Source organism: Cebidichthys violaceus, unplaced genomic scaffold, assembly GCF_023349555.1.
Source record: "Cebidichthys violaceus isolate CVI_PGR_0920_01 unplaced genomic scaffold, fCebVio1.0.p SCAF_12, whole genome shotgun sequence".
NCBI lineage: Eukaryota > Metazoa > Chordata > Actinopteri > Perciformes > Stichaeidae > Cebidichthys > Cebidichthys violaceus.
In genome coordinates, this window is record NW_027176285.1 from 6,564,538 (window position 1) to 6,578,740 (window position 14,203).

At 43.0% G+C, this 14,203-nt stretch overlaps 1 protein-coding gene across 1 annotated transcript in view; it reads right to left on the reverse strand.

Moving 5' to 3' along the window:
- ror2 (receptor tyrosine kinase-like orphan receptor 2) overlaps positions 1 to 14,073 on the reverse strand; it is a 45,361-nt gene extending 31,288 nt beyond the window's left edge. Inside the window, exon 1 of the mRNA XM_068706027.1 lies at positions 13,625 to 14,073. Coding sequence (XP_068562128.1) covers positions 13,625 to 13,733 — 109 coding nt within the window. The 5' untranslated portion in view covers positions 13,734 to 14,073. The remainder of the gene's footprint in view (positions 1 to 13,624) is intronic.
- Between the last annotated feature and the right edge of the window lie 130 nt (positions 14,074 to 14,203).

Genomic DNA, 14,203 nt, shown 5'->3' on the forward strand with positions numbered 1-14,203 from the left:
GACAACCCACGAGAAAAAGACGTCATCTGGTTAGAGTGGTGATGTGATGTCAAGATATAATTGTCACAGAAAAAAACCTGATTGGAGCAGCTAACACACGGAGGCTCCATTGCGTTACATCATTGTGTGTTCATGCTCTATCAGGTAAAAATGGGTATTAGGCCAAGATCAATTATAATGCTATCATGATGTGTTCAATTGTAATATTGGTGTAATCTCAACGTGGTTTTAGGCAAAATTAATTTAGTTGTTTCAAGGAGAGGTTTCCACAACAATATAAGATATTAGAGATGAATTATGACCTGTTTAACTTCCTAACACTAGCTCTAAACAGCTTGAAATAATATTTAAATCATTAAAACTACGAATGCCAAGATTCTTTTTAAATAACCTGGAGCATTCTATACCAGCTGATCTATCAAAACAACAACAAGAACAAGAACTAGCTGTATCAGCCGATAGGGCTCATCAACATGATGACTTCTGTGATCCGTTGCACCACTAGTGAGCCACGTAAGTGCCAATACCTCACAACACACATTACCACACCGTACGCCTCTCTATTGTGCTGTCCTGCACTGCATTTGGAGGTATTTCTATTACGGCAGCACTGAAAGAACATTTGCCCAAATTCAGACTTAACCTAGATTCTGCAGAGCACAGCAGCAACACCTCAGTCTGCTCCCGGCTCACTTTCCTCACGCTACAACACTAACAACGCTGCTCTCTCTCTGAAATCTTGCTGTTTGGTTGGGTGTTAGTGACTCTAATCAGATGCTGAACGGTCGGTGCTTTAGCGATAGTGCATCAGTGTGTTAACAGTTAACAGTGCTGACCTTCTGTGACTGTGTTAGGTCAGAAATGCTCCTTAAATATCCAGACGAGTGCCAGCATAATATCTCAGAGCTGCACTCATCAGTATTCGAAATAGACTGAGTGCAAAGAGAAAGGAAATGATGAGGTAGACTGTACAGTGCTCTTGTCAACACTATGAGGTCTCTTTCAGCTTGTTATTTTGGATTTTCAGTGATAAACTCACCGTCCACTAGCTGCTGCTGCACACAGTGGAGGATTTAGAGACTTTTTTTCTCAGGACTTGGTGGAGACCAAACCAGGCTCAATGAAGAGTGAATACACAAGCACAGATTCCCCTGAAAGTTTCCATATCATTTTGTTAACAACTCTCAATTCTATAAATAACAAAACTTGACAGGCTGAGAATGTTCATTTTCCTTTTTTATAAAACATTCCGTGGTCAGTTTTACATCACATTTGGAGTTATTCTGTGGAATGAAATGTATTTGTCACTGTCTGTGTACAAAAAGAGAAATGCTTGAAACGGTTGTTCATACTGTAATTACTCCTGCTTCTCTCCATTTCTTAGTTTGAACTATAATCCTACAGTTATTTTATATGGACATTTTTAAACATTTATATGGTAATATTTTACCTTTTGTATGTCTTATGTTTTTTTCATAGGTTTCTACCACACCCTCACACATATTTTATATTTCTTTCATGTGAATTGTATTTAAGATGACAACAAAACAAAACACAACAATATTGAAGTTGCATTCAACAGGTGGACACACAAACAGATTCATGTGGCCCTTGTGTTCAGTGTAAAGTGGACCGCAGAGTACTAAAGCGTCTAAAGCATCTATAGGACGAGGGGAGAGCATTTCTCTTTGTTTAGTACAGTTGGGCTGTGCTGCCACTTTGTGACTCCTTTAAAAACAGACGGAGAGAAAAAGAGAGAGAGATTGCGCAAGGAAAAGAAAGAGCCAGCGAAGCTGTGAAGGAGAGAAAAAAGTTACTCTCTGATTGTTTCATGCCAGTCGTTCATAGTCGTGTTGCTTCTTACTTACGTCAGCTGACTAATTTGACTAATGTTTGCAGGTCATTGGACCAAAACTACAAGGAACTTGTTGGAAATGTGTTTTTTGAGATTGTCAAAGCTCCTCCCTCCACACCTATCCAATGTCAGAGGGGCACGCCCACATTCTTCTCAAGCCTACCCAAATCTTAACTTCTTTGTTATTCTCCATGTTGAATGTGAATCCATGCTGATTCTTACCATCTTTCTTTTTCTGCTGTTATACTGGAAGCATGCAACAGTGAGTTCCATACAGAAATGTGATGGCGGTGAAGTTCTCCCACAAAGCACGTCCAGATGGGACTACTTTTGTCAAACAGGCACCATGGCTCCTATCATCTAGACATAAGCACGCGAGTGTGCAGTCTTTCAGACATAATGACTGTATCATGGCACTCTAGATGGTATCATGTCCTGCCTGCAATAGAATTCCCCCTTTTACTGGCTCTGATGCCGTTTTCCCACCTCGCAGGCCCTCATCACAGCGGCAGCTTACACAGGAGTAACTCCATCCCCGTGACTGAGTTACAACAACAATAGCTATCTCATAAAAAAGGGAGGCACTTCCCCTCAAATATTTGGCCATTTGGAGGCTCAAAGACAAGACAATAAATGAGACTGACGGTTGTGATGGGGGAAGAGCAGCGTCATTTGCATTTTATTGGCTCTCTGATAAGCCTTGTGCATACCAAGCTGGGTCCTGTGGAAAACTAGGGTCATGAAGAAAGAAAGCTTTTGGATGCACGTAAGACAAAGCTGTAGTGTCAATTGTTTATCTTTGTCCAAAACCAGCTCTTAGTCATTCTTTCCTTCGCCCTAACAGTCTGCGGGAAGAGCAGGAATGTGGAGCACAGGCAGGCCAACCACACGGCACAATATTACATTTAGAGATTTAGTTGTGAACAATGTGCAAAACTCTGCTCCCATTTTCTTGTGCGCTCTTCCTCCTTGGCCCCCGTGTCTGAGCTATGATTAACAAAGCATCTGCTGGAGGAGGAGGGACAGGCTATTAGTTTGACATCCCTGCTGTTAACATATTTCCACGGGCCAATGGCAGACTGCGAAGGCCAACCACCTCTTACTGGGAGCATGTTTTCCTCGTCTGGCTCCATAAAAAAAAAAATGCTTTAATTTCAACGATATAGTCAAAGTCACAGAATGTGACCCTTTTCTTTTGTCTACACCATTTGGATTGTTGTCTCCTCGCTGGTCTACCGATGTGTAACGCCCACAGCAGTACATCACACCGCACACACATCCTTCACTCTGTATATGCTGTGAACAGGTAAAACTCCAGCGGGCGGGATAATAGATGAATAGAGTAAATCAAATCAACCCACTGGTGCAGTCTTTAGTCCACTGAACAGACTGACGTTTGAAGTGTTCCTGGTGTTTAACTCCGTCACAAAAGAGATGCACACAACCATGTCAACTCATATCAATTCATTCAATATTCATTCATTTAGAGACAACATAAGAATAAAACCGTTAACAGTGTCAAGAGGAAGCGGTAAGTTCAACGATGTGAGTGCATGAGTGTTAAAGAGTGTAAGTGCAATGTTGTAGGGTGAAGCAACACAAACCACAACGTCCACCGGGGGCCAACTCCACACCTCCACGTTTTCTTTGATTTCTAACTTGTAGTCTTCAACCGACGGCGACTCAAGCGACATCACTTGAGGACATTCATCAGACGTCACACAGCTTCCTCTGGACACACTCAAGGCTTCTTTTCACATGCAGTAATACTACTCAACACCTGTAAACATGCTTCAATCAGCGGAGTTCACCTTGAATTATTCTACTTCATTTCTTGTCTCTAAATGATGAATCCATTTTGAAATTTTGAAAAGCCTTTAACATTGTAGTATTCATACAAATGGGCCACATGGATCAAATAAAAACTATAAATAGAATACTCTATACCAAGATATGAATAGATAATGTATCAATTGAACTTCATTGACCACTGTTTACTCCTGTCTTCCCATCTTATCCCATCTAGCATTCTGTTGTTGCTTCACAGAATGAGGTACCATTAATTTCCCCTTAAATTCCTTAAGATTATTTAAAGCTAAGTTTGCAAAAGGTATCATTTTCTACAGTACAAGTTAAATCCAGTGGCCTTTCGCTCACTTTAAGTACATACGGTATGCTTTCATACACAACACACACATATGAGCACATGCCAGATTGCTATAGCTATGCAGGGGTTGTGGGGCTGGGTGAGCCTTCCTTCCATTACCACATGTTGATTAAAAGATAAGAATGAATAGAGATGAAACTCTCTTCTCAATGCTTTCATATGGAAACTACATCACTATTAGGCTGAACACACAGCTGTGCTTCCCATAAGGACCACATTGTGGAGATGAAAGACTTTCAGCTGACATCAGCAATTTGCTTTAATACGGAATAATCCAGGACATATTGTGCAAAGGTGTAATCCTGTTTCTATTAATTGAGTGAAGAAAGAATGTGAGAGGGATGCAGAATCAAATATAACCTTCATAAATACAAACGCCTGTTACACAGGTAGAGAAGAATGCACCATTAAACATGAGAACACATCCTGGGACGCTTTAACAGGATAATTATGAACAGATTCTGCAACACTGCCTGTGGCTCCAGATATCTTCCAATCCAAAAAGGAAGAGAAAAAACATCAACAACCTCCTCTTCTGGAACACAGATACAAAATGTGACTTTCCCTTTTTCCACAGCAAGACATTCTTGATTAATAACTGTTGTGACAAAACGTCTTACACTTACAAACTGAGACACAAAAGGCCTGGCAGCTCCACGAGTGTTTCGGCGGACCTTTGACCCCTGAGTGTGTGTCAAGGGGTTGGAAAGGGGCGGGGCTCTCCCTCACTTAGCAGACTATACAATTTATGTAACACAGTTCAAGAGGTGATCCGACCAACTTCCTAACCAAACAACTGATAAAACCTCCCAACACACTGGAGGGACTGTGATTTATGACGTGCGTTCTGTCTGATGCAGAACTGATCTGCCTGTTACGTCCATGAAAATGCAGCCACACTAATTCGTAAAAACATGTTCAACCTCCCTTAAATCCCTGAACTCTATATATTCATCCCATTCGACAAAATTAACTTTTTCAAATTCATTCAACACAGGAAGCAACCAGCATTCAGCAGCAACGGCTGTACCTCCTCACCACCCCCACCAGAAAGTAAAGGCCATTACATATCCAAAAGAAGAAGCCCCCCTATGGCCTACATCCACACTGCTACGTTACGTTTCCGTTTTGAAACACAAATACGGCGTCCACACTACTCCGTTTTAGAGCACCTAAAACCAGAGTTTGAAAACGCCGTAACTTTGAATACTCCTGGGTTGTGTGGTAGGGTGGACAGGCCTACCCCCCCCTGTTCGCTACCTGATTGGGTGTTATCAGTCGTCCTTCCGTGATTCGTCACGCCGGGAGAAAACAAACAACATCCCCTTTGATTATCGATCGACCACCAGGTTCATTCAACATGGATAACTGATTTCAGGCGTTTTCTATGTTTTCTATACTAGCAGCTGTTGTGCAGTTAAATTCTGCATTTTATAATTCTACTACTGCCGACATGCGGAGGAAGCAGCTGTTTTTGGAGCAATTTGAGAGCGGGCTGTCCAGCGGCGTTATCAGCCCTATGGAGCGGACGTCTGAAGTCATGGTTAGCGGCTTTGAGGAGGGTGACGGACGCTAATCGGAGGACTTTCCTTTTCTTAGTAATGCTTATTTTGTTCTGCAACCACATATGCTGTAGTAGTGTCTACTTCTAAATGGTTTACCCTAAATTGAGGAGACCAGTTTCTCACCTCGCCTACAAGTACAGGCATTCTTATAAAAACCTTCCTGACACATTTTATGCTTCTTCTGTGTGTATGGCGCACTTAAACCTCCTCCAGTCCTGTGAGCTGGCCACATCTCCATTAAAGCAGTTCGAAAATGCATCCTTATCTTTATCTCTTTCCTCTCAAACATCCTCATCTCCTAAGGAACTTCAGAAAAACTACATTTCTCAACTCCATGCTGCGCTGTTGTTAGTTTTCATCTGTCGGTCGTTCTCTCTGTTCACCCCTTCAGCACCGTCTCATGCTCTGATGCAAAATGTCCGTCCTGTTTACACTCCACACATAAACACAGACATCACACCACGAAGCCTTAGAGGAACACAGGCTTCTACAGTCCACCCAGTCATACCGCCTTTCCTCCTACAAACTAGTGGGCCTCCTCTTCTGTTTCTGCTTAGTCCTTCCAGTAATTAGCAGCATATGTTAACAGTATACCTTTGGTTTCTTTTCAAAATGCAATCAAGTTGATTCTATGATATGAACGCTATAAATGGAGTCTTTGCAGCGGCAGCACTGGCACAGTTGCATTTAGAACCTAGCTCTGATTATTTTAACAGCTGATAACCAAGTAAACAGGCAGTTTGTACAACACGCCAGCAGACTAATACGTCTTGAACACACCACTTTTGTTCAACAAGTATGCAAGCAGAGTCCATCCTGTCAACACGTCCGTCCACACAGAGCCCTGTCCATGGGAATGCCTGGCATTGCTCTAATTAATCCCAGATCCAGGAATATAATGAGAACCAGACCAAAGACAGCAGCATGCTTCACGTTAGTCCTTTCTCTCTGTGTTGTCGCCTCACAAATGAAGGAACAGTTGAAAAAGCTCCTCAGTGTTACTGTGGTTTCCAGCTGATCATTGTGGCCAGTATTCACACTGCTTTTTTTCTTCACATGTATAATGTCATTTATTTACTTTGATGAATAAATGAAAGGACGCATGTACAGTACAGTGCAATAGTAGTTCCCAATACCTGGGCAATAGTACTGGTACTGGTCCACCACATTTTTTTACTGGGCAACTATTATTATTGGGTCAAGTTTGTTTGCTACATCTTGTCTGCTAGTCTCACCATGGCATCTCTGTTTAGTGTGGGTGCTACTGAACAAACCGACCATCACTCATTCCTAGAGTATACTGGTGTTTGTTGGCAGCAGGCCGGGAACATTCATATGGTGTGACCATATTATGCATCACATGAATAAGGTCACACAAAGTGTTTACACCAGGCGACAACCTGCGGTTCTATCGGGTGAAGCCAATGCAGAAGTGTCTTAAACTCCTCTGATATGGAAGCTTTTATTGACGTACAAGTTGTTTCTGATAAATCGTCTTTCTTGCATTACAGCTGTCAGATTGAATGGTGACATCCAAGCTCATCCATACAAAGAATGAGGTCAACCATCCTCTGTTTGGTCAGCAAAGACAAACAAATAAATAGTAGCCCAAATATATAATAAAAAGCAAAGGGGCCAAGCAACCTCCAGTTCTGTCGATTGAAGCCGATACGTAAGTGTCTTAAAACCTCCATTCTCTCTACTGTCCATCAGGGGAGGACTCCTCTGGTTGTATAGAAGTCTATGAGAAAATGACTCTACTTCTCTCTTGATTTATTACCTCAGTAAACATTGTAAACATGAGTTTATGGTCTCAATCTCTAGTTTCAAGTCTTCTTCAATACAGTTGAATGTTATTGATGATTTATTAATGATAATAAATGTATTTTTGTAAAGTCTATTTTAATGTGAGCGCTATGAATGAATCATTGATCATTTTTCTGACATAATAATGATGATTGAGATGATTTAGTGGTATGGCCTCTATACACAGCTATGCGTAATGACAGCAGTTCTGGTGCCGAGTCAGAGGTATGTGCGGCTTTATAAATCTGATGGAAAGATTTTTACGTGCACACAGTAGTGGCTCTACAAAGTGTTTCGTGCATCTGGCCCCAAGTGATCTAGGTTTGTCAGTCATCACCCTATTACATCTGGAAATATAGCAGTACCATAGGGGGTGGATCTTTTTGGGGCTCTGGCTGTCTGTTGCGGTGCAGCTCTGTGTATTTCAACACAATCGCACCCTGCAGCCTTCCTCAAGCTATTTCACACTCCTTTGAGTGCTTTTCACCAGCCAGCAATTAGCTGCAACTGCAACAAAGCCAACACTGTTGCAGTCGGGATGACTAGGCACCGGCACTGACAGAAGAAGCTCGGGTATGAAACCTTGTGATGAGGCAGATGAAACGGTAATATTAAGAGAATCTGCAGGTGACGTTAGGGAGAAAAAAAACAACCAAATACTGTAATTATTAACCACAATCTCAGGCTTCTGTTGGGAGGGGCAGGACACGAGAGACACAGTTTATAATATACTCAAAAGATAAATAGACAACTTGAATAATCTCCACTCAGAGGAAAAAGGAATTAACAAGAAAATGAACACAGAAATACAACCCCAGTACCCCAGATAACAAAGGTAGTTAATAAGGTCTAAACAAAAGAGAACTTTAAAAGTTACACTGAACAAGTTGCCCTGTTCAGACCTGGCAGTAACATGATCACATCACAAGTGGATATCTACATCAGTTCACACCTTCAGTGACCACTTCGGATCTCACCTCCCCACTCTATATGCAAAGAAAGTTGTATTTCATTTAGGTTGGCAAAGCCCAAGTGCATTGTTGTTTTTAATCAGCTGGAGGAGCAATGCAAATCAAAACAGTGTCCATTTGTGTTTGGGAGGTTTGTCGAGCCACTTCAGCGCCAATTTATTAGTTTACCTCGAGGGGGACGGACTGCAGGAGATTGTGGATGGCTTTGAGGAGAGATGGGGGGGGGGCAATAGATGGCTCTTATATGCCCATCACTGCCCCCTCCAACAATGCATAGGAGTACTTTAATCACAATTAAGCCAACGCTACGGATCAGATCGCTATCAAACTACACAAAGTGTCTTGTAATTGAAGTCGCTGTGGTTTTAACTGACTGACGAGCAATGTCGGGGTTCACACACTTCAGGATCTTTCACCACGAGGAATCCCAGATGAGTATGTCTGTTCTCCAAACTATGTTTTGCCATGAGAACCCACGTGTGAAGTGTGACACTGGAAATAATGTAATGCCATGCACTGGACAGAATTTTTTTTTGTTCAAACAATTGGCCGAACTTTCCCTGGAGTCGTGCTTGCTGATGATGACGTTGGCACACGTGATCACAAAATAGCCTGTTTCTACACGTCCTTACTATTCTCAGCCTGTTTCCTCCAGCTACAACAATGTTGGTCCCTGTTGCAAATGTAACACATCAGTAAAATTTAAATTGTTACAAACGACCCCGTCCCCCAGGCTTCCTCTTAACCCGGGTCTCGCACACTCACTTGCTGTAACTTTCCAGTTGGATATCTGGAAAGTGTCTGCAACACATCAGTGAACCACTCGGCTGGTCTCTTGTGTCTCTGAACCGTTCTCACAAAGCACCGACAAATTGTCTTTCTTGCATTATAGCTGTCGGATTGAACGGTGACATCCAAGCTCATCCATACAAAGAATGAGGTCAACCATCCTCTGGTTGGTTCTCATGGTGAATCGAAAAAGACAAACAAAAAAATAGTAGAACAGATGACAACAAAAAGCAAAGGGGCCAGACAACCAGGCGGCAACCTCCGGTTCTGCCGACTGAAGCCGATGCGGAAGTGTCTTAAACCTGCATTCTCTCTAGTGTCCACCAGGGGGCGACTCCTCTGGTTGTATAGAAGTCTATGAGAAAATGACTCTACTTCTCTCTTGATTTATTACCTCAGTAAACATTGTAAACATGAGTTTATGATCTCAATCTCTAGTTTCAAGTCTTCTTCAATACAGCATGATGTTCATTTAGTACATTATGGTCCATTTAGAGTCAAACAGACCATAAAGCAGGGGATACTTTAGGGCGGGGCTACACAGTGATTGACAGGTCTCTACCAGAACCGTATACGGCATCTCTAAATCACTCCTCTGCAGTCCAAATATGGTCACTTCTGCAAAAAGCCAAAATGGCGATGGCTAAAACGCTGAACTCAAGGCTTCAAAACAGCAGTCCACCAACCCATAAGTGATGTCCTGATGACTACGTCCACATCAACAACATACAACAGCCATTAGAGTGGTGACACGTCAAGATATTGTTGACATAGATGAAAACTGTGTTATGTCTTCACTCTAGAGTTACGTAATCTTGAAACATGTCATTGATCTTCTGTACATGACTCCAACTCAACTGTCGTGTTGGCCCAAAGTAACGTTTTCACATCTTAGTGTAGTATTGCTCCAAAAACTGAAGCCTGAAACTGAACCCCCGGGGCCTTGAATACTTCCCTCACATTTCCACAAACTCCAGATGAATGGCCTGACCTCTGGCTAACCGCTCTGGCGTGTCCAGTGCCTAATACGCATTGCTTCACTTCACAGCTAAACGCTGAAAGGGGAACAGGAGGTAAGCCATGGTGTAATACAGAAGATGGTGTGGGCAATAAAACTTTGGGGAAAGCTTGTACTGCGTGTGCCATGCAACAGTGAAACCGTCTCTCCTTATGTTTGTGAGTTACACCAGTACCTGGCCTGTAACTACATAACAAAGCCATTAGTTCATGCAGTACATCAAACCACAGAGAGGTGTATCTATTAAGCTATGGCTAATTTGATTGGTGCTGCACCTGTTTACAACAGCATGAGTGCTACTTCCCCATACGAAGAATGAGACTCTGCATTAATCACTCTCCCCTGCTGTTTTATGTCTGCTTTCAAAAATGGTTTCAGGAAAGGAGCATATAAGCAACACTCAAAAAATGAACTGGGGGGAAGTCCGTCAGAGCAGACGGGGGTTTTACAGGAGGAGGGGTAAAAAGAGAGGAGGGACGTTTCAGACTGAGGATGAATACAAGTATATTCACACAGACAGTATGAGGAAAACAATAGGTGTCTTGAACATTAAAGCTTGTAAACGTGTTCTAGTAGAAAGACAAAATACAAGAGTGAACCCCAAAATGAGAATGATGTGTCTCTTTTTAAGGGAAACTGCACCCACCCACTCATTCATACATATATTCATTTATTTTTATTTTATTTATTTATGAATATCCAAAGTGTAGTTTGCAGCAAAATAAATACATCTGTCAACTTCTTCCATCAAAGGCCAGGGGGCAGGTAAAACCTCTGATTGGTGCATGAACAGTATTACAAACCGGAAGACCCGCCCCTTCTCTGCCTTCTTCCAGGCAGTATAAATAAAGTACATGAATACACAAATAAAGGTAACATTTATAAATTCAATGTCTTGTTTAATGTGCCATTTATTTATTTATAGTGACAATAGACCGTTTGCTAAGCTGAAGCATGATTTACAAGTGAAGACCTGGCTCTGCATTACTTAACACGCCGTCAACAAATAAAAGATGCAACACCGGTGGGAGTGTGGTGTTACCCCACGCAGAGAACAAACGTTTAGTGACCTCACTGATTAGCCCCAACATTAGAGATTTTAATCTATTATACGGGTATTTGTGAAGCAAATTTCTACGACTTCCAAAACTTTCTGAAAATTTCACTAAGCCCGGAAAAAGAATTCCATGACATTTCCAGGTTTATCATGACTGTACGAACCTTGAATAATATGCAGCTATGCAGCCCCCCCAGGCTTTTGTTTAACATGATCACAGGGACGACTTAAACCCCCCCCCCCCACAGCAAAGGAAGGCCCTCTGGCCCCATTTCCACCAGCAGCAGCCCTAACCCCACCACGGTGAGTCATATGGCTGCGAGTGCTCATTAGTAATATGCTTCCACTTCATTCACAGATGCTGCTTTCTGGTTCTTCTTCCGTACCATGCTCTCACATCATTTTAGTGAATAAACTTGTGATACAAATTGCTCTCACAGATTTTAAAAAAATGCTTAAAATGCTGTCTACACAACTGGCCTGCTGAATAGGTCTGTATCATTCTAAGAAATCAGCGATTTCGTCCGATGATGTTATTATTCTATTCTTCACCTCCGTCACGTTTTTCTTCTTCCACCAACGAGGACACCACCAGACACATCCTCGGTTTGTGTTCCTTTAGCCCATGACAAGAAAAACACGATCACATTCACAGCGCTGTGAAAATGGTGGGCAGTTCTTCGTATTGGAAGACTGTTGTTGTTTCCACTCGTGCAGTCGCGGATCAGACGTGCACGTGGTTGTCGATGACATCATCTTGGTCTGTCACAGCCATCACGGTTTGAGAGTGTATTTCTATAGCTTTCAGGCAGCTGTTAGTTTGCATTCACTGCACTATGAAAACTCATTTGCAAAGACTTGAAACAACAAAAGCAGACAGATGTTGGTGCTGTGGATGGCCTCAAGGATGTTTACATTTATAGTTCAATGAATGGAAGCCAATGGCTGCCCTAAAGACAGGAAAACCACATTTGAAACAGCAAGCCAGGTAAAAGATCATTCAAAAGGACCAGGTTGCAGTTAAAAACACACCCAATGAGTTCTTGTTGTTTGAGTTTGTGATTGATAACAGTGGAACACGCAACACATATTGAACATGTGATGTTCCAAAAAAACATGTGAATTTGTGATATGTTTATTACATGTGGAAGACCATTTCACATGGGAAGTTTTCACAAAGGCACAGTGATAACCCCACGTGACATTTGAGATTTTTTAGCTTATTTTCTAATGTGAAAGGTATGTTCGTGAATTTCAAGCATTGAACCCGTGAAATAAATCCGAATAAGCGAATGTGTGGTTTTCATACAGTCACACACGTAAAAAAAACATTAATTTCACATGAGCACTGTGATTCGTAAGCAAGTGTGAAATTCATTAATAACCATTGTTTTCCAATATCAGCAAATATATATATATACACTGGGATGTTCCATGAAGACAAAGGGGATGCAAACAATGACACATTTACTGCAGTATGAATATTAAATAAGTTATCATATTAGGATTGTGTTCAACAGAGCCCTGCAGCGCGCCTTCAGTCCTCACTGAGGTCAGAATAACATCATGAAATGCTGCTTTCAGAGCCAATAAGGGGAAAGGAGAGAGGGGGGCAGAGGTGCTAATCATTTAGCGCTGCCCCCCCCCCCCCTGCCCCTTTCACTCCATACCAAATGGTAAGTCCTCAAAGCCAGAGCTGAAAACAAGAAATCCCCCCCCCCCCCCCCCAAATGAATTAGCATCCTGACAAAGACGCGAGATCCCCCCGCGAGCTATGCGTTAATCAACATGACAACGACACCGTGGCCCTTTGAGTCTCATCTCTCTATGAAGACTCGGACACATGTCAACAAGCTGAGGGAGGACAAAGAGCCTTTAAGTGATCACATAAACCTATAGGGTGGGGGGAGACCCCCCCCCCCACCATACACATCTGCAACGTTATTGCGAAATGTGCGCGAGCAAATGCTTTTAGGAGAGCGACCGAGACAATAAACTATAATGGCCACTGTTCTTCAATAAGCGCTCAGAAAGTTCTCGAACCTTCATTAAGGGGGCCTCCGGTCAGCACCGGGTGTGTGGCGGTAGTAGAACGCTGTTGCGAGGCACGAAAAGAGTCTTTTCTCTGCCAAAGGGACGTACATGTCCAGCAAACAGGACGGAGTGTCTCAGACCACCCGGAGAGCGTTTTACTCAAACTACAAGAAGAGTGAGAGAAGAGTGCAACATCCCCTCTGCACACACAGAAAACACGAGAATAACACGACTGTTTTCCACGCTTCACAGCTGAAAGTGATGCAAAACTAAAGTGAAGTAAGTTCACCACATCTCGCTGTCCTGCGGGTTGAAGTGGACAGCACGTTGTATTTCACTCTGTCTTTAAGGAGCTCGCTTACCTTCACATCTCAGGTTTGGAAACAAGAAAAGCATCCAGAACAAACTCCTCCGGGAGGGGGCCATAGCGCCAGATTGTCTTCTACAAAGGAGACGGAAAGATAGTTGCATCCTTCTTCTTCTTCTTCTTCTACTTCTGCTGGAACCTTTTGCCTTCTTCTCGTGTTTCTGCAATCAGCAGCCGGGCCCGGAGAGAACGCGCACCGTCCAGGTCGCGGCGGAGATGCGTGTTCAGAGAGGAGAACCAAACCGCGTTCATCCCCCCCACCCCCCTGTGTGTGTGTGTGTGTGTGTGTGTGTGTGTGTGTGTGTGTGTGTGTGTGTGTGTGTGTGTGTGTGTGTGTGTGTGTGTAGTCCGGTAGAACACGTCGAGGGCCGCGCGGGTCCCTCCGAGCTGTTGGTCTCTAAAGTGGCCTCTGTCCCCCCGGCACTGAAACGAGGCGAGCTTGGGGGAAACTGGAGCGGACGCACGCGCGCACTTACACGGACACGTTTGCGTACAGGGCCCCATCTAGAGACAGGATGGTAGCCGAGCAGCCAGACCGCTGCACGACTCTGTGTGGAACTCAAAAGTTAGTCCA